The following is a 21030-nucleotide window of genomic DNA, read 5'->3' as shown; positions in this document are numbered from 1 at the left end:
ACCTGAATGCCTAAAACCCAGAAGTGAATGTTTCTGTTTTCGAACGTGCCTCGGAAGTCGAATGGCTTCTGAGGTGCATTTCTCCAATCTCTCGATGGAATTTTCCGACCGCCCATTGTGCCTCGGTTGTCAAACATTTTGGAAGTCGAACAGTCTTCCAGAATGGATTACATTCGACAGCAGAGGCACTGCTATAGAATAGAAGATAAGGAAAGGCTTCATTAAGTTCTGTGCATGTGGAAGGAAATAAATTGTGCCAGGAGGAGGGGGATGAGTAGCATTTTTTCTGAGCTTTTGCATCTCTATTTACCAAATCAAATAAAAAAGACAAGTTTATAAAATTTCAGTGAACAGGGAAGAATGGAATGAATCCCTTCCCTCTGCTTAAGGTGTGAATTCTCCCCTGAGGTAGATTTATTCTAAATGCTGGTGACTGTTGTGGCATTACCTGTCATCACTTTCAGTACCTCTGTGTTAAAACAGTTCAGAATAACCTGGACCCGAAGTCTCCATAAATGTGCGTCTTGCATTCTCCATATGAGAAGTGAACATCAGGTACACCAATGTGGCATGCTAATATAACATGCAATTAACTACTGTCACAGAAAATATAGTGCATCAGCATGGATTTATCTGGAAACTAACCTTGGATTACCTTGCACTTAAATCCTTAGTCATAATATCTCCCAAAGGGATATTTCAACAGTGGTTTCACGAAGACCCCTGCTGTTTTTCATAACAAGGAAGTGCTTGCTGAGACTTCCTGTGTTGGAATAAGAATGTACTGATTCTAGGACTTGTATGCCCTCTTCTGGTCTGATACTCATAGACCTCAGACTATGTTCTTAAATCTGAGCTTTTGCTACACATGTTTTAAAAATCCTTTCAAAAGAGAGTCATGTCATTGCTCCCAGCAACAATTTATGCATCACCTCTGATTAATCGTGCTCTGTTGTGGAAGACCCTTAGCTCGACTCTAACTAACATTTTTAAAAATCTATTTTGTCAAGCTATTCATTGCGTCTAGCTGTTACCACCAACCTCTTGAGGTTCCCTAGCTCACAAATGTTGACTAATATTAATGATGTATGTGCTTCTTAATAATGTACAAGTAATCTTACAAAGCGATGTTTAATCAGTTTTCATGGAGCTCATGCATGATTTGTACCCAAAGAAAACTCAGCGCAAAGAGAACTAGAGAGAATCAGGGCTGGCTGCCTTTTTAGCACTAAAAAATGTCCAGGGTAGAGAAGGATGATGTGGCGCCATCTGTAGAAACCTAGGATGCTTCCAGACTGCCACTGTTTTCAGGTGGGATTCAATTATATACCAGCAAATTCAGGTTAAACAGCTATAGATGATTGGGAGATCCTCGATAATACACCCACGTTCCCAGAATATTGGATTGGTGGTGATAAGAAATGTGGCAAGAAAATGCAGTGGAAAGTGTGTGAGGGTGCTTGATGCAACATTATATGCAACATCATATAATCTTCCTGCAAGCAAATCAGGATGGATGCTCATTAAATAGCCAGTGGCATCTAATCTCCCTGCAAACAGGTCAGAATGAATGCTCAATAAAGAGCACCGTCAGCAACAGGATATTGCTCAAGTGTTGAATGAGTTACTACTGGATAAGGAAAAGATGGTCATCTGAAGAGTCTTACACAAGGGCGGGGGAATACAATAATAATCCCACATTTGTTGGTATTGTTTAATCTTACAAGAATAAGCTGGAAAAGCTAAATAGATACTTTGTGTGATGGCTGTTCAAATATCAAACTATGGAATGTCTTATGTTTAGGACAATACATTTCCTAGCCTTGTGCCATGTTTGTTAGCATTACCAATTGCTCAACATCTCTTCACTTCAGACTTCAATCTAGACACTTACTTTAGCCATTCATTTTTAAGTAAGCAGGGACCATCAGCCAGTGGTAGACCATGTGCTTGTGTGCAAATGATCCTAGTTTCAAATACTCTCAGATACTAGGGCTGCCAAAGACCTCTGTAGCCGAGAGGAACTTGCTTTGGAGTCCTGCTGCCTGTTGAAGCAGACAGTATGATTTGGCTTAAAGCAAGCTGCACAATAAGAATTCATGTGCAGTTCATATATTTTCTCACACTGAACATTGGATAAACTTGGGACAAGGTGATGGGAATCTGCCTTAAACTGAATTATTTGGTCCATATAGTACGGTATAGTTTGCACTGGCTGGCACAGGTCTCCGTGATTTCAGACTGGGGCCCGTTGTGGCCATGGGAAGGCCTGGTGGGGCCCGGCCCCTTGCTTGAAAATTGGGGGAGCCTTGTCCCACCCACCCCTGCCACCCCAGATGGCGTCCCTGATGCACAGTCTCCTTCTTTCCTTTCTGTAATGTATTTAAAACATTTGACTGCCTCTTCCTCTTGGCAGAAAAGGCAGAAAAGAAACAGCGTGGGAATGAGAAGGCAGGCACCAATTCTAACTTATCTTCTGTTGCAAAGTGTTGGATTTTTATTTTTTACTGTGGCACTAAAGGATTGCAATTAAAATACATAAGGTGAAATAAATTAGAATTTAGTGCTCCTCAGAGACTCTCCCTCCACTCCAATTAGGTAACTTTTTGCTTTGGTTGGTGCCCAAGCCTTGATTACTTATCTTGGAGCAGGTCTACCAACAAGCTTGGCAGAAAGGAGCAAAGCGATCACAAGCTTCCTAACTGACATTATCTTGTGGCAGTCTGTTTCTTTAAGCCAGGGATAGCCGACATGATGGTGTTGCTGGACTCCAACTCCCATCATGCATCACCATTTGTCATGCTGGCTGGGGCAGATGGGAGTTGGAGTTCAATAACACCTGGAGGACACTCCAGATTTATTTATTTTTACTACACCTTCCCTTATCCTCAGCCAGCATGGTCATGTGACTGGGGATTAGGGGAGTTGTCCAAAACATTTGGAGGGGACACCAAATTGGGAATGAATGCTTAAAGCAATGGAGTGCAGCAAGGTAAGGTAGGCAAGAAGGTATCATTTTCCATCCTTCTTTAAATATCAATGGGGCAGAGGATGGTGCTGCCCCATCACATATAGTTTGGCTCCTTAGTTGGACACTAACTTAATTGGGGTCATTTTTTAAAATGCTTTTCACTGTTAAACATGTGACACTTGACATGCAGAGTGCTAGCATGTAAAGTAGAGGGCTGGGTGGGAACCTTTCTCTCTTAAAGATTCATTTCCCACAAGTGAGGATCTTTTATGTGGGCGAGTATTTCAGCAGCAGACTCTCTGACCTGGAATCTGAAGCAGAACAATCACTCTACTATGTGATTTTCTGGTCCCTGTAAGAGTCATACATGTTTCTGTCCTTCATGTACACTGGCTCAGCCCCATCACCAAATCTAACTGCATTCACAATGGCATGCACATTTTTGTTTTGTTTCAAATTTGATGGTTTGTACAAATCACCCATTTAATGGTTTGTATATTGCTTAGAGCAATTATTTTATGAGGCAACTAATAAATACATTTAAAAGCATGCAATTCATCTAGCATTTTTGTGGTTTTCTCCCCTGATTTCCTAAACATACATTATGGTCATTTTACAGTATCCTCTTTCATTACACACTTCCAGGGGACAGAATGCTAACCATTTTCTCATCTTTCCCAGGAGCAGTCAGTTCCTTTGTATTCAACTTATTTCTATCCAGTCTTAGTTCATATCAGTAGATTTCTTTACAGAGTGTTCTCTTAGCTTTTAATTTCAAGATCATCATTTGATTTCAAAATGTTCCTAGCACATGGAGTCTAATTTAGTGTTTGCTCTGTAAGTGAAACTGAATATCTTTCTGCCTATTCCTAATAATCCCTGTGCAGGATTACTGTGTGTTAGGTGACCTTTTCTACCTGTAAGTCTTGCTTGCTTCAAGATTCCTCTGAAGGGAAATGTAGAAGATACTGGATTTCTGGTGGCATTATATCAGGAGAAAGTATGACTAAAAGTCTGCCCTTGGCTCTGTGTGATCAGTTCCCATTGATGTCAAGTTACATATACTTCCTCCACAAAAGACTACAATTTGGCCTTTCTTTTTAACACCTGCAGATTTTCTGGGCTTCTCAGGAGCCCATGGCAATACACTTCAGTTTTATTTTATCGTTTCTCATAACTAGAAACCATTGTTTTGTTGTTTCTCATAGCTAGAAACCATTGTTTGATTATCAGGCACCAATATGTCTTCAGGTGCTCACCTAGACCATGGGTAGGCAAACTAAGGTCCAGGGGCCGGATCCGTCCCAATCACCTTCTAAATCTGGCCTGTGGACGGTCTGGGAATCAGCGTGTTTTTACATGAGTAGAATGTGTCCTTTTATTTAAAATTCAACTAACGGTTATTTGCGGGGCATAGGAATTCGTTCTTTTTTCCCCTTCAAAATATAGTCCAGCCCCCCACAAGATCTGAGGGACAGTGGACCGGCCCCCTGCTGAAAAAGTTTGCTGACCCCTGCCCTATTCCATTGCAGTAGCACATTTAGAAAACATGGTCATATGCCTTTCTGGACAGGTTGGATTTCTCTACCCAGAGCAGTGGCATGTCCTTTTTGGCTTATGAACATAGGAAGCTATCCATTTGTCCCAGAATTGCCTATATCAGTGTCTCCCCACCTGTGAGTCATGACTTGCAAGTAGGCCGTGTAGCCTGTGCAGATGGGTTGCAAGCTTTATAAGTAAATCCAATATAATTATAGCTTGTAATCCCTAATTGGTATCATAAATATCTCTTAACAGCTTTTTGTTTTGTTGGCATATTATAATGTTGTGTTGACACCTATAACCAAACTTCGGAAATGCTTGAGTCTTACATTTTAATGCTTGGGGACTGCTCTTTGGTGGCAGTAAAGTCCAAAATCCATGTGACAGTAAAATGATGGGTGACCATACCAAGTAAATTTGGACTTGTGGGTTACCATACCAAAAAAGTTGGAAGCCTTTGGTCTACACTAACTGACAATGGCTGCCTAGGGCCTTAGATTCAGACAAAGGTCTTTCACATCACCCTTGAATGGAGACATCTGGAATTAAAGCATAAACCATACCATTAACTTATGATCCTGTCCAGGTAGGTTTTCTCAGTTAATGCCTTCAGGGATGTAGCCTTGAATACGTAGGCTTCACATGCTGCAGTTTCAGTACACTTATCTAAGGGTACACAGTAACCGAGTGCCACTCTAGATATTCTAGATTCTAGATATAACCACTGTTATATGGATTAGTTGATTTTAGGAGCAGCGGGGGAACCTAATAATGTCCCAGAGCAGTTGTTTGAGATGATGATAGAGAAAGTTAGAATATCAGCAAAGGTTTGCATGCTCACATTTTCTGGAATCCATGAGCATATGCTAGTCATTCAGCTAACTCCCCAAAGTGACTCTTCTGATCTTCATAGTTATATTTGCATTTAGTGTTTATTTTGTTGTATTGTCGTTTGTTTTAGAATGAAGTGATTAGTCAACAACTGGCTGTCATATTCACTCATTGCTATGGACCCTATCCTATTCCTAAGCTTGTTGAAATCAAACGCAAGCAGACATCTCGTTTAGGTAAGTGTGCTGTGAGTTGTAGAACATGTGTGGCACGGTCTGTTGATCCGCACTGTTGTGCAACACACATTTGGTTCATTGAGGTTTGGTCACTGGGGGAAACCAAGATAAATAACAGAAGTATAGGATTATATAGACATGCTTAATCATGATGGACATTGCATATAGTTAGAAATCAGAAGGGACCATTAAATCAGAAGGGCCATCTGCACTCAGCCACATGCATACATAAGGGACTGCATCCATTCATGATCATGCCTTTATACATGAAATACACATGGTTTGGCTAGACAGAAAGGCACACCAGTTGTTCTGCAGCTGTCCTTTCCTTCGGAGGTCACCAAAGCTTGAGGACTGATGTCTTCGAGAAAACTGAAATTTTGTCATCTAGACATTGCCACCCAAAATTTAGAATTTCACACCAAAATCCAAGTTTTGAAATGTGCAATATTTGGAATGCAGATAGCTAGGTTTTTTTCATTGTTATGAATGGTGGAAGTGGTAGAGAGAAAGAAAATGTCCTTGTCATTATACCCTAGAACCTGATGTCCTCTGATACAATTGTTAGGCAGTAAGTTCAGAATTGACAACACGTAACTTGTGGAATTCACTGACACATGCTGTGGTCGTAGCTACTAGCTTAAACTGATTTTTAACAGAGTAATCCTGTACTCACAACATGCTGGGATCAGAGCAATGCTACCACTACACTGGAATTCATATTGTAAGAGCATTGTGCTTTGTGTTGTTACCTTGTTGTGGATCTGAGGGCTCTCCCACATTTCCTCTTGTCCCATGCCGAAAACACAGTTTTCCACTTGACCCACACTTTCTAGGCATGGGTCTGAGCTGTTTACCCCTTTCCCCGCTCCTTTCCCAAGGAAAACTCACTCTTTAGTGCTAAATTGGAGCAAATGTCAATCTGGAGAAAACCCGAGTTGCTGTTTGCTCCAATTGCACACTAAAGAGCAATTTTCCCCAGGGGAAAGCAGTGGGGCAAGAGGAAGTATGGATAAGCCCTGAGATAGAGCATTGGATATATAAGGAAGAAAATCTTTAACCAGGAAGCCTAGTACTTTTCATTTAACACTCTGATTACAATCAGTGAAGGTGATGGTTATGACTGCGGTCCTATTTTGGGTCTTTGTCAATTATGACACCACTGTGTTGTCAAACAGAACAAATTAAAGCAATTGTCCATGCTAATGTGGGCACAAGTGGGCACAGTCTTGTTAATGATGGAAAGGTGCACCAGATTTAAAGATCTGTTTACATAGCTGTGGATGTTTAAAGATAATGGTCTAAAAAGGAACCCAAATCTTCCCTAGATTGTCACTATTTTGCCTGAGGGATTTAGTTGCATACCAGCAAATTTAGGTTTGTACAGTTACAGGGGATTAAAGTACTCTAATACAAACTCACTTGTAAATATATATATATTCGAATTCATTTTGTTTAATTAAAAAGTGACAAGAAAATGGATGACAAAGTGTGGGATAACAATCGATAGAAAGTTATCCAAACTCCACACAGACAAATCAGAATGAATCTCAATAAAGGCACATGCCTCTCTCAGGCAGCTATCAGGATCAAGCACAACCTGTGTTTTACCTTACTCCCAACTAAAATGTCTTCCCACTCATTTTTGTTTTGTGATTCCAGATCCTCATTTTCTTAACAATAAGGAAATGTCAGATGTTACGTTCCTTGTAGAAGGAAGACCCTTTTATGCACACAGAGTATTATTATTTACTGCATCCCCAAGGTAAATATATGTATTTGTAAATAAACCTGATGAAACCTAATTTGAGTATCAGGGAGAATACAAAGCAGGAAGCATTTATAGGTTATACAACAGGAGCTTGCAGTGAAAGTTGTATTTTAGCAAGAGAGAACGCATCATAAGCTGCAGAGATTCCCTGTGGATGGTACCTTGGAAGTTCAGAAAGAGACAAGCTTTGGGGCTGTAAATGTATAGGCTAGTAGAAAGATCTGTTGGGAACAAGAATTGGACTTCAAAGTAGGGGAGGCAAGTTTGCATAGAGGAGAGGTGGGTTATATATGTTATTCAGAGCTGCCAAACTGTTTTCCTGCAGCAGAAAGTACATCTGCTGAAATCCCCTCATTTACACAACTGTTTATGGTGCAGAGGACCTGTCTTCTATTCTATCTGACCAACAGTGCAGGAGCCTAGCTTCCAGTGGCTTGTCAAAATAAAAGTGCTGGCTGGTCTTTAAAAGGAGATGTAAGCTTGAGCAGAAAGCCTCTAGGGCCATCCCAGAGGAAGCCCTGCTCCTAGGGGATAGCAATCAACCATCCAAGAGGTCTTTGGTGGCTGGCCTTACATTGTGTAGAGGGAAACGTAAGGGACTCATAGCATAAATATGTAAAATGTCATATTTCCCAGGCTGCCTTTTTGTTCCCCCTGTATAATCTCCCAGCCCCCCACCCCCACCCCCCAAAAAAGAAATTGGACAGCTTCAGTAAAACATATTAGACCTAGAATGCAAATACTTTTCTTGCTGGATTTGCCAAATCTCTTGTTTCTGACAGCCTTGTATTTTAATCATGCAGCTGGCAACTTAGGCAGGAAGGAACTGCTTGCAAGGGAGTGCATGGAATGTAGGTGCATCAGCAGGCTGGTGGGTTAGGACAGAGTGTTCCACCCCTTCTCTGGGCCTAGCCTAGAAACCCAACAGGACTCCCAGAGAAGGGAAGCTCTTCTGCCTTGCCCAGACTAGAAATGCAGCAGAGCACTGCTGGAGAGGCTGAGCTCTCTTTTTCTCCTTTGCAAACCTACAGCAAGCCAGTATTTTTTTTATTTTTGTTGGCAGGCCAGTAACTTTTATAGGCAATTTTACAAGGCTGTTTTAAAGCTTTCTGCCTGCCAATAAGTTTCATATGGGCAGAGCTCAAAAACATTAACAGTTTGTAGGCAATATAAACAAGTCTAAGCTACTGGGGTTTTTCCAGCCTTGCATATCAGCCTCTTCTGACGTTGCCGCTTTGCCAAGTGGCTGTTCCTGTGCCTTTAAGAGACGCTTGATAAAGATATGCAGAAATCAGTAGATGAGACTTTTCATGATTCTTAAAATAAACATAATCACTTGCTGGTTGCTATGGATCACACTCTTACTAAAAGGGCAGCTGCAGGATACCTCAGGGACCACCTTAGCACTTAAACATTCCTGTCCCGTTGCTGCAATTTTTAGGAGGGACACTATTTCTGGTTCCCCACATGCCTGAGGGCTGCTTCACTTCCACTAGGAAGTAAGGGTTTAAGTCCAGTAGTACCTACCCTCCGGAAGTGCCTTCCTATGGTAAGCAGCAGCAACCATGTGCTTTTGACAGTTAATTAAAAACCTTTCCATTTAAGCAGGATTCCCTTTGTATGTGACCCTGCCGTTTATAACTCACTTTGGATTTTTTAAAAATGTTATATTTTATGTAATTTTTATTATTTCTTGCATTATATATTACTTGACGTGTGCCTCTCTGGTGTTCTTTCGAAGTTTGTCCATAGAAATAAATGCAGGGAGCAGCTCAAGAACTGGCAACCATCAGCTTGGTACAATTTTTTTGAATTGCGCTTAGTACCCCAATCCTAGAATGCTGTCACTGTGTACTTGAGTGACATCTTTGCTATGCTGACATAATATTGTGCTGGCGTTCAAGCTGGTAGCCGCCAGCCCGTGAATTTTTTCCATGGCATATTATTCTCACAATCTGTCCTGAAAAATAACAAAAATCAGTGTGTTTGAATATTTTTGCGTAGGTTTAAAGCCCTCTTGTCCAGCAAACCTGCATCTGACAGCACTTGCATTGAAATCAGTTATGTGAAGTATCCCATTTTCCAGGTAAAGTTCAATACACTGCGGTGTCTTTGTATAATAAGCCAATGGTAATTTGCGGGAGAGAAAAAACATAACCAGTTGGAAGCCAGATCACAAGTGAATGGTGATTAACTATTTTATGGCCTATGTATGTAATCTGTGTTGCAGTGTGATATTGTGAAGAGCCAAATAAATATGAATTTTATACCAGTGTAACCCAGAGCTAAGGAAATTCTCAAACCTGAAATGATGACGATCAAGCAAACAAGAAGGGCTAGTTGCACAGGACCCTGGAGTACCCCTCCCCTGACCAGTACACCTCCTTCCCAGAGATCTGTGTAGTTCCAGAAATTTCACTAAGTAGGGGGTGATTCACACAGATTCAGGCTTATCTTTACAGCTTTCATTATAGTGGTTTCCACCCTCCTTTTCTGATATTCTAGTTCCGTGCGCTTGTTGTCTCATGGCAGGAGAAATCTGCATCTGAGTTTGACATTCCTTTTATCCCTTGCTTGTGCCTGCTCTACATTCACCAGCTTGCTAGATGTTAAGGATGCATCTAGTTCTTTTCTGTATGGAATAGACAAAAGGTGCTTTTCAGACAGGGGCTTAATTTGCAAATAGGTCATTGGTAAAAGTCTGTATTTTTTATGTACCACAAAGGGTAACTCTGGATTAAGGAAAGGAAATATGGGATGACATTTTGATGCCAGTGATATCATGTGGACAACAAACATCTGTCTTAGAAGCACCCTTGGTCCTCACTAAGCCACAAGGATCTCCCGTCTGAGCTTGTCTTAATACCCTGCTTGTATGCAAGGCAGAAGTGGGTCACAAAGATTTCCATTCAGAGACAAAAGCCCTCAGGAGCCAAAGTCTGATGTCAATAAAGGACTCCCATGTGATCCATTGCTGGCTGAGATGCTACCTTCCTGGCCATTGTCTTGCCAAAGTAGTACATGCTCTGGTTATCTTCCAGCTAGACTACTGCAATGGGATCTATGTGGAGCTACCTTTGAAGGTGACTCGGAAACTACAATTAATCCAGAATGCGGCAGCTAGACTAGTTACTAGGAGTGGCTGCCGGGACCACATAACACTGGTCCTAAAGACCTTACCACTTATTTTATCTTGTGTGCAGTAGCCCATAAATGGGGTGGGAAGAAGAAATACGGAAACTACGCTTGCATTTTTTGTGATCTATCAATCTCTTTGTTATTTCAGCTCATAATGCAGTATCTGTACTATGGAGGTGCAGAGTCACTTCTCATTAAAAACAATGAAATAATGGAGGTAAGTGGCAGCTTGCTCTACTGGTTCATTATAAATATGCAAAGAAATAGTAAAATAAAAAAGTAGACTTCACCAATTGTGAAAGGGCTGTGATTCCACATGAAAAAAATTAATGAATCAATCAATCAATTGTCGGAAATATGAAACTGGGAGGGAATAGAAAAAGGAGAAGTTCATTCACCAGATCAAAATTCAAGGTGTAGTTCAAGGCAGGCACAAAGCCCAGTTAGTCCTCCTGTTACGTTGCCTGTGTATTTAGCCAGCATAAGAACAATAGTTTTCAAAGACTTGAAAACAGTAAGATAACATAGAAAACTGCCTTATACAAATCAGGCCAATAGTTCACATAGCCTAGTAGTTTCCCCTCTGCAGTGGTCGTGGTTTCATACAGGGTTTTAGTTTCCAACCCTTTCTGAAGATTCCTGAAATATGAACCCGGGGCCTTGTGGCCCTTCCCTTCTGCCTCTCGTTCTGTCATTGCACACATATGCAGCCATATATTTTTGACCCACAGTGATCAAACAGGTTTTTCAAGCACTATAAAAATCAACGCACTATTTTTTAGCAGTGACCACGTTTTCATAGGGGGCAGGGGATAAACATGAGATTGCAGAAAGGCAGTAGACTCCGTCATTTTTGGGGTCATCTTATTTTATGCATTCATTTTGAAACCTCCACGTTTTCCTCAGTGAAGTCTGACATTTGATCTGACTGGTTTTGTAGCTTGCCATTCACCGGCAATGAGTCCTCTAGGTTTGGTTTCATCACCTCCTTTCCTCTTTGCGGTGGTCAGAGGTAAAATAGCAAGAAGAATTATCTGAATAATATGATGCAAATTTGCCTTAATTCAGCTGAGCTTCAGTTTGGGCAGCATAAAACATTTGAAAGAAAAAGAACAGGAAATGAGGTGAGGGATGAAAAAAATTAACTGCTAATTCACCCCCCTCTTGTTCCCCTCCCTCCCTCCCTCGCCCCCTCCCTTCCTCCCAGGTATATATTGCCACATGGCACCCATATCTCCACAGCAGTGTGAGATTTCAGGGGTTCCAGGCACTTTCCCAGGGTCTGTGTTTCTGTTGGAAATGAGGCACAGCAGAGACTGTGGTGTCTTTATGATATATGGTTTTATTTACACACATATACAACCTTAGTCTATATGGAGTGAGTGCAGAGCCTTCACATCCTAAGAGGGTCTTGTCTTCTCCATAAGTACAGCATTAGATTCAAAGAACAGAATCTTTGTTCTCTTTGTTCCAGCCTGTCATCTCCAGCTCAAATGGTGTTCCACCCCTCCTTCTTCCTCTCACTGCTAACCCTGTTTCCTCCTACATATGTCATCCAGACTTGAAATCCGAACCCTTCTTGTCCACCAACACATAGCTGGAGCAGGCACCCCATCCCTCCTTTGCCTGGCAGTCTTCACCTTCTGTTGGTGTCCTTGATGGGCCATCACTGGCCTTTGTCACCTGCTAATGGTCCATTTTAGTGACTATGCCAAGTTGTCCTGGTTTGTTAGCATAAATTAAATCCAGGGGGTTTCAGCATTTGGCACAGTTTAATCAAATCGCACCCACAAACTCTGGAACCAAAGCACATAACAATATTTTCTTTTCTCCTGTTTTTCAGCTTCTGTCTGCTGCTAAATTTTTCCAGCTTGAGGCATTGCAACGACACTGTGAGATCATCTGTGCAAAAAGTATCAACACAGAAAACTGTGTGGATATTTATAATCACGCCAAGGTAAAACTGCATTGCTCATTTTTTAAAAGCGTTTTTATACCACCATTCATATGGTATCACAGTGTGGTGTACAATCAAATGTGGTACACATATTATTATTATTTTTTAAAAAAGCATGCCCAACCGACAACTGAGCAGAGGATTTCTACCTCAGTGTAAATAGTGACTTTGTAGCCTAGCCAGGAACATGCTCACAAGACTCCAATGGCACGTTCCCTTCTGGCATTCACCAGGAGTGGTATTCTAGGCAGATATACTCAAGAGCCTCTCCAGCTGTCATTGAAGAACAACATGGGCGTCTTGTATGTGATATTTTCATGTGTTGCTCTTCAATTGCAGCTCCCACAACTCCTTAAGAGTCTTCACACGACTGCCTAATTTGTCCATACACATCCCTTCTTGATTTATCAGCCATCTTTCAAATTCCTTAACTGTGTGTGAGCCTTGAGTGGGAAATCACAGCCATCGCTTTTATCATTCATGGCTTGGAGCAACGGAGCAACTGAGCTTAGGCAGGCCTAATAGAATTTCTGGTGTTTTTGTCATTGAAGGGCAAACCTCCATTCTAAACTGCACACTTACATCCAAAGGTCCCTTCCATTTCAGCAGCAGAGTTCCATCTTGCAGTGTAGGTTACTGTTGAAGAAAAACAAGTCCAAATCTCTTGTCTTGCCTGCAGAACTACTTCCATGGAGGGTCGACAAAGAGATGTACACACACACACACACCCCCCACATTGCTAGACTATGGAACTTGGGACCATACCTTATAGTGATGGCCACCAGTTTTAATGGCTTTAAAAGGGAAACAGGCAAACTCATGGCGGAGAAAACTATCAATGACTGCCTGTCAGGGTGGCTGTGTTACTTCCAGTATCTGGGGCAGTATGTTTCTGAATATCAGCCCTGAGTGGGAAGAGTACTGTTGCACCCATATTCTACTTGTGGGTTTCTCATGTGCTTCTGGTTGGCCACTCTAAGAACAGAAGAATTGTTTGGTTTTCTTGGTCTGAACTAACAGGGCTCTTCTTAAGTTCTTAGGATTTCTGGCATATATCTGTGAATAAATTTGACTTTTTTTTTTCTTTTCCTTTTCTTTTCTTTCTCCCCGCCCTGGGCCTCATTTCCTCTGTCTTCAGTTTCTTGGAGTAACAGAACTAGCTTCCTATTGTGAGGGTTACTTTCTAAAAAACATGATGGTCCTCATAGAAAACGAAGCTTTCAAACAGCTGTTGTACGACAAGAACGGAGACTCGTCTGGCCAAAACGTACTACAAGATTTACAGAGGACGTTGGCATCACGGATCCAGTCGATTCATTTGTCATCTTCAAAAGGCTCCATTGTATAAAGTTCAGGAAGAGCCTGATGTTTCTGACGGGGGGGAGGGGAAGCACCACAAATGAAAACGTTGCTGGTGCAGTTTCTTAAGAGAATATACAACGCTATTTTTTCCTGTGGGAGTATTACATTGCGGTTGTGGGCCAGAGGTGCTGTCACTTGCTTGAAACTTCCTTTGGGCAAAAAGTTATGGTACATGTGACTCCTATGCATTTTTGGAACTACAAGGATGTATTGCTGTTCTGTGAATTGCTGTTCAGATTCTGAACGCGGAAGTGCTGTCGTGCAGCTGATGCCAACTGAAGCTGGGCCATGCACCCGTACGTAGCAGAAGCCCGTCCTAGACCAAGAATGCCACGAAACAATTATTTGACAAAACCAACACATCAGGTTGTTTTTGTAACACAGTGTCATACTTCTTCTTCTTCTTCTTTTTGAGACCTGCACTCTCCCTGCCCCATAGTCCATTGTATTGCGCATTTGAGAAACATAAGATCTGGTAGTATGGCGAATTTTTAGTGGTGGGAACTTTTTTAAAAATGTTCATTAAAAAATGGGGTGGCCTCTTAGGGTTCCCCCCCCCCACTTTATTTTCTTAAGCTCCAAATTTTGTTTTCAACATATTTGAGAATGTATGTTACATATTAAGTTTGGGGTTCATTTTTTTCTAATTTTTGTTTTTTTTATGGTAAGATGTACACTGTGTGAACATACATCTGAAAAGGTTCTGCTCATACACTTTACTTTTAAAAGTGGGATAATCTTGCCCCAATGGCTCACGGTTACACCAAAGAGGTGCATTACCAAGGACTCAGTAGTTGGGGTGGGGAAAATTGCATGCTAACTGTGGTTTGGGGTTTAAAACAGCAATGAAATTTTAACATGCATTTGCATGGTAACGGTACCTGTGAAATGTTACGTTTGTGCTTAATTTTGCCAAGAAAAAGAAAACAATGCAATGTTAGTTCTTTGTCAAACTCCATTTGTGAAATATATTTCAGAGTTTCGTTTTCTGGGGGTTCACAATTCCCATGGAGAATAATTTTAGAGAAGATGATTTGTAGTTATTATATGAGAGAGGTCAATAATGGGTCAACAATTCATGGGAAATGTTGGTATTTTGCTACTGGGAAGAGGTTATGAAGAAGATGATTTATTTTAATTATATATTAAATATGTACTATAGACTGATTTCTTGCCGTATAATGAGAATGTGTAGGTTATGTGCTCATGGAAGCCTGTAGCAGGCCTCAAGTTGTTTAGCAGCATATTTTTAGCAAGACGAACCTATTAAGTGCCACACAGATTCCTGACCATTTAGTTTGCAGGGACTACAGTAAAAGATCATTTCCATCAGAATGTTTATCAAGCTACCTTTTCCTTGATGAAGTTGTGTCAATTTGCTTGCCTTGCCCTGCCTCGCCCCACCCTGTTGTGCCCCTGGGAAAATTATGTCTGGAAATTTTCATAATGCCAGTTCAAAGTAAATCCTAGGTCTTTTAAATAAGGTGCTAATTCACTTTGACAGATTTTTTTAAAATGTTCAGGAATCCAGTTTTTTTTTATATTGGACAACAAGAAAACAAGGGGCTGTTCTGTGGCTCTAAATGTCAAATCCTCCTTTTTTGTTTTATACCATTCCTGCAGCAACACTGCAAAATTGCCTAAACTACCGGTAATGTTACAGAGGCACAGCATGGCAATTGAATAATGGAGTAATGCTCACCCCGGACCCATTGTCTGTAATGGGCAACTTGGCTTACTGTGAATTTTGCACTGCAGTGCTGACAGGGACAATAACCTGACCAGTGTGATTACTGTTCCCTTGGGTGCTTCCTTGCCGTGCTTCCTTGGTCACCGCAAACAGCCGTACACAAGGGATGGGTTGCTGTAACCCTTTTATGACATTTGAAGGGCCTCCTGGGTGTTAACTGCTGAGCTGCCAAATAGTGAGTGTTGGGGATCAATGCAGCAGGGAAAAGACTCTTGAAGGATGTTTTTCACAAGCAATACCAAGAGTCATCATTTGTGAATGTTGTTAATATGGGGATAGGAAGCAGGGGTTGTTGGTTGTTGTTTTTTTAAATTGAATGCATGTTCTATTCAATGCAACTGGTTGTGCAGTTTTCAAATGCCAAAAGCAATTTTATGCTTTATGGTATGTGATGCAAGGCCACGGTCAAACTGTGGCTTCTTGTAGGCCATCATTCAGCATTAACTACTTGTGAAAACAACCAGAGGCTATTGCTACTCACAGACCAGTTCAGCTCTAATATAAGGGGCAGCCAACCTGGCGGCCTCCATACATCAGTGGACTACAACTCCCATCAGCCCTAGTCAGCATGGCCAATGGTCAAGGATGATGGAATTTGAAGTCTGCTGACATCTGGATGGCACCACATTGGCTACCCCTGACCTAAGGCATACTTTTGTAGCTGAACTGGGTGGGGGAATAGAGGATTATATTCAACTAAGTTTTTCCCATAGCTTTTGAGTTCATTGAGTCTGCTCTGAGTAGGACTAGCATTGGGCTACAACCCAAGTTGTAGTCTTGGCTATTAATTTAGAAACTATATAGCACAACGGTTTGGATCTTAAGATAACAGAAGAAAGTTATTCCCTCCCAACTGCCTGTACCCCATCCTACATTATTCAGGAGGTCTCCTCCTTTGCAGAGGGCTGCAGGCAGGAGTGGAAATCTAGCTCAAAAAGACAGAAGGCCCCCAGCAGGAGATATGAAGCGGTGGTCAAATTGGGGCCCCTTGCAAGTCCAACCTACACGTTAAGCACCTCAGCCAAGAGACAAGCCAAACAAACTTATGACTATATAAAAAAACTGAGGTGTTCTAAAGTTTGCTGTAGTCTGTTCAATGGTGTGAATGTATATAAAAATATTTTGATTAAAATGCCATTTAAAAATAACTGAAAATTAATTTTCTAGGTATTTCAATTTTATTCTGTTGAGCTAACAGAAGTAAACGGTTAAATATGGAAAACCTGACAGAAGTAAGAAGTTAACACCGGGACCTCAGTAATAGTTAAGTGGGCTGGGGCTGTAGGTAAGCTGGCTGTAAAGGTGAATGGGAAACCTTCCTTGTGTGGAATTTCCTTTCTTAGGATTCCAAGCCAATGTTGGGGTTGCAAATGGAAATGATGACAAGAAGTGATCGCTTCCTTGCTACAGCAACGCCTTCTACTTTTGGTTATCCTTCCAGATGTTTTTGCTGTGTTCTTCAAAAAGAAGATTGAAGCAGGTCTGCCATGTCCCTCAAATGTCTGAGCTTTACAGGTATATCACTGTCAATGCATCTTGGATTAGTGTCATGGAACTAATTTAGGTAACCTCCCCTCCTCTCCTCACTCCCTCCTTCCTCACTTCTCCCTCTAAATCTAAAATCCCTCCATAGATTCCATCCCTTATAGCATTCGAGAAAGGGTCTCAAGGATACAGTATATGATTCTGAGTCGGTGAAGTATTACAGTGCGATCCCCAGAGGGCATCATGTGAGAGTGAGGCTGTGATTTAGCTGAAACCAGAACACAAGCCTTGCTGGATCAGACCCGTGATCCGTCTAGTCCAGCCTCCTGATTCCCACAGTGTCCAGCCAGATGCTGCCAGGAAGCCTAAAAGTGATCCATGAAGGCAGCCGTCCTACCGCGTTGTATACCCCTGGCACCTGGTATTTAGAGGTGCACTGTTTCTGAAAGCGCACACCCATTTAGCTGCCCCAGTTTGTAGACTTTGACAGGCTTATCCTCCATGAATGTGACTCATTTTTCTATTTGCTCAATTACATAAATATCAAGAAATGAGTAAGCAATCCAGTCATCTCCCCACCCCCAAATAAGCCATATAATCCTAGCTGGGGATTGTTATACACTTTTTTTATTTTAAAAAATTTAAATAATTAAAGGTTTATTGGCATAAACATGTACAGAATAAAAATGATGGATATGGCAAACAAAAATAAATGTAAAAGTAGAAAATAAAACACCGATACAGAGGAGGGGTAAAAAAGAAATCAAATCTAGCACAACGATATGAAACATTCTTTGTCTGAAAGATCAACTGTTGGGATTCTTGAAACTTTTCTTTATCATATGTATCCAGGTGGGCTGTTTGCTGCATCTTAATGTTTATAACCAAGTTTTATATCCAATATCTAAATATTTCTCTGAATTTCTGACTCACAGTTAATATTTCCAACAGACCCTTATGCCTTTAAGAGCAGTGTAGGAAGTATAAATTCAGTGGGTGCAACCTTTACCCTATGATAGAGATACATAGCTAAGAAAGCCTGCACCTGCACCTTTTCAATATATCTTAATTACACAGTTCGTAAATGTTACCATTTCATCAGCTTCCATTTAGCTCTTCTGCAGTGTGATCCTATACCTGCCTGTTCCAAAGTAAGTCCCCCTGATTTCATTGGGGCTTACTCCCAGGTAGGTGGGTATAGGATTGCTGCCTAACTCACCTCCAAAAACCTAAAAATGACTCTTTTCACTAATAAGTTGGTAATTTTTCACTCTCCCCAGTTTTTCCTAAAATTTCCTTTAGGCCTCTGCAGCCAGCTCCACAATAAAACAGCTCTCATCTTCTTCCTTTTCTGTAAATTATTTTAAAATGGTTAGGTAGAGAACTATCCTTAGGTATGACTCTTAAAGGGTGATATTTTCTCTCAAGAGCCTAAAACAGGGCCTTCCAGGGGAGGGGGTGGAATCACACAACTTGTTCTGTATTTCAGAACTTTTCTATATCCTTTTATAAGAGCTAATTTCCATATGTTTTCCAATAGGAAAATGATCACTTGCCTAAGGATTATACTGTGTTAGGCAAAGCCGTATGGTGAAGTTTATTACCCATAGACTTGAAAAACTGAAACAGGATCATAGGCGGCCATGTGTTTGTACTGAAAACAAAAAAAAAATACTTATTCGAAAGGAATAAAATCTGAAGCAAGAGAAGGAGGATGAGGGCTGGATACAGAATGCTAACTGCACTGGACAATTTTTTGAAAAGGTGACCATGGTGACCTTGAAACATTTTTTTCAAAGACAGGTGTAATATTTATAGAGCAGTGAAGGCAGGTTTGGAAGGACCCTCACTGTGTTCAATGCTGCTTTGTTTTGTTCTTTCCGGGGTCAAGGGGAAACAGCTATGGCAATGAATTGGCTAGTTCCAATGAAGTCACCAAAATACAACCACAATCCTGTAACTTTCTTTTTAACATGCTGATGGAGAAATGTATATGTGTGCCAATAAAGTTACATGTGTGACAGACAGCTTAAAGAATAAAAAGGCAGGAAGTCTGCATGGAAACAAGGGAGGGGAAAACTGACAAGCAAATAACAAGGACATTCTTTTTGTACAACTTCATAAGCAAGGACACAGAACCTGCTGTGACTCCTCTTCAGATGTTACATCTGCCTTTGTTCTTAAAGATGTGAAATAGATCAAGAGTTTCTAAGGTAAAAAGGGAGATTGGTAGTCGGGAGATCTTTACATCAAATATTACCATAGTCCCTGAATAAGTCACTTAGCTGTTATTTATGGGGGTTTAGCGGTTTCCCATTTGTCCGCAGTGCCTGTTACAGAATAATTTGCTCTCATTCTGATTCCAATAACTAATCCAGGGATAGGGGATCTCTGGCCCTCCAGATATTGTTGAACTGTAGCTCCAGTCATCCCTGTCCATTGGCATCCTCATTGAGGTTGATGGCAATTGGAGTCCAGCAACATGTGGAGGGCCATAGGTTCACCATCCCTGGCCATAGATGGAGGAAATGGAATAGGGACGTAGAGCACTTCCCTCCTCAGGCTGCCAAGGCCCAACCTTGTGCCTGTTTTTCTCTGTTAGAGAAGTAGAAAGTGTTGCATATGGACATCAACATGAAATGAAAATTCGGCTTTAACAGAGTTTAAATAGTTCCATTGTGTAGGCTGATGTGAATTTGTCTGAATGTACTTTTCTGATCAAATTTGATTGTCTTCATTCAGGCCACAATCTTTTATCCAGTAAGCCCCATTGAATTCAGTGGGACTTACTTCTGAGTGGGCACATATAGGCTTGCATTGTCACCTTTCTTCCTTTAGTACTGATACATTCCTATTGAAAGGTCTGTGGGAACATCAGCTACATTCTCCTTAGCACTTTTCTGAAGCATGTGCAGAAGAATTCTTCAGTCTTCTAAGAAATAATGTGTGTGTAGAAGTATACACATGCTGGGGAGTAAAAGAGGAACATGACTCTATCATTTTATTTTGATTTCTTTTTTAAAGTCACATTTGAGCCTGAAAATGTCTGGGTTTGGAAATGATTGGAGCGCCAAAGTACACCTAGTAATGAAAATCCTAAAGCTAAAGTCCAGTATATAATGTTATATTTTTAGGAGCATGCCCAATATATTTTAAATTTACATGTAGAAATATGAAGTGTGAACGCAACAAACACAAATTATATACGATGCAATCCTATACATGTCTATCCAAAAGGAAGCCCCATTGAGTCAACTGGGACTCACTCTCAGGTAAGTGGGTCTAGAACTGCAGTCATATGCCAAGTTATCTGCTAATTGCACTCAATGGCAACCCCATGTTTGCCCCTCTGTGTTGGCCTGAAGCCAGAAATGGAGAGTTTGTGGCCCCCCAGAGTTGATGGATTCCCATCAGCCCCAGCCAGCCAATAACCAGGGATGGTGAAAACTCTAATCCAGTCACATCTGAAGGTCACAGGTTCCCTATCCCTGCCTTGAGCTTTCAAGCTACTAAAATCAAATCCAAATTTTGAGTCATGGCAATGTTTATTCATCCTGCAACCCTTCTTTGGGGGATAAATTAAATATCCGGCCATTTATTATTCTGGGTTCCTTAAATGAATCCTTTCTTTTTTTTACTTTCCGTTCAACTGTTAAAACACTCTCCACCCCGCACCCTGCACACACATAAACCCTTGGCCAAATATTCCCGTCTTGTGTTTCGGCTGCCCACAGGCCACAAGCCACTTAACATTTGTGCCACTTCAAAGTAAACAGTCTGTGAACTGCAGCTGTTCTCTTTCTCAATAGTGCCATTAAGCGTTGCAGTATAGGAGCCCCATTAAGTTTCCTCCACAATGAAACCATTATGTAAAGGCAAAAGGATCTCATAACCCAGTTTGTTTTGTCAGAAACCTGAGGCTAGCCAACTGCCAGAGAACACAGGCATTCTTCAGGTTCAGTGTGGGTAACTTTGAAGGTGGCGTCC

General features: G+C 41.2%; 1 protein-coding gene across 5 annotated transcripts in view; it reads left to right on the top strand.

Moving 5' to 3' along the window:
* The window catches only part of ABTB3 (ankyrin repeat and BTB domain containing 3), a 213370-nt gene extending 196653 nt beyond the window's left edge, over positions 1 to 16717 (top strand). For 3 of the 5 annotated variants that reach the window (XM_081928197.1, XM_081928195.1, XM_081928194.1), the window contains 7 exons: positions 484 to 555; positions 5475 to 5580; positions 7243 to 7345; positions 9356 to 9437; positions 10638 to 10706; positions 12333 to 12446; positions 13585 to 16717. In XM_081928197.1, the coding sequence (XP_081784323.1) occupies positions 484 to 555; positions 5475 to 5580; positions 7243 to 7345; positions 9356 to 9437; positions 10638 to 10706; positions 12333 to 12446; positions 13585 to 13794 (756 nt within the window). In that variant the 3' untranslated portion in view covers positions 13795 to 16717. The remainder of the gene's footprint in view (positions 1 to 483; positions 556 to 5474; positions 5581 to 7242; positions 7346 to 9355; positions 9438 to 10637; positions 10707 to 12332; positions 12447 to 13584) is intronic. The other 2 variants (XM_081928198.1, XM_081928196.1) reach the window with 1 other exon arrangement.
* The last annotated feature ends 4313 nt before the right edge of the window (positions 16718 to 21030 follow it).

The sequence above is a fragment of the Podarcis melisellensis genome (assembly GCF_964234715.1).
Source record: "Podarcis melisellensis genome assembly, chromosome: 10".
Taxonomy (NCBI): Eukaryota; Metazoa; Chordata; class Lepidosauria; order Squamata; family Lacertidae; genus Podarcis; species Podarcis melisellensis.
Note: the sequence above shows the minus strand (reverse complement) of the source record. Positions and strands in the feature narration are given on the sequence as shown.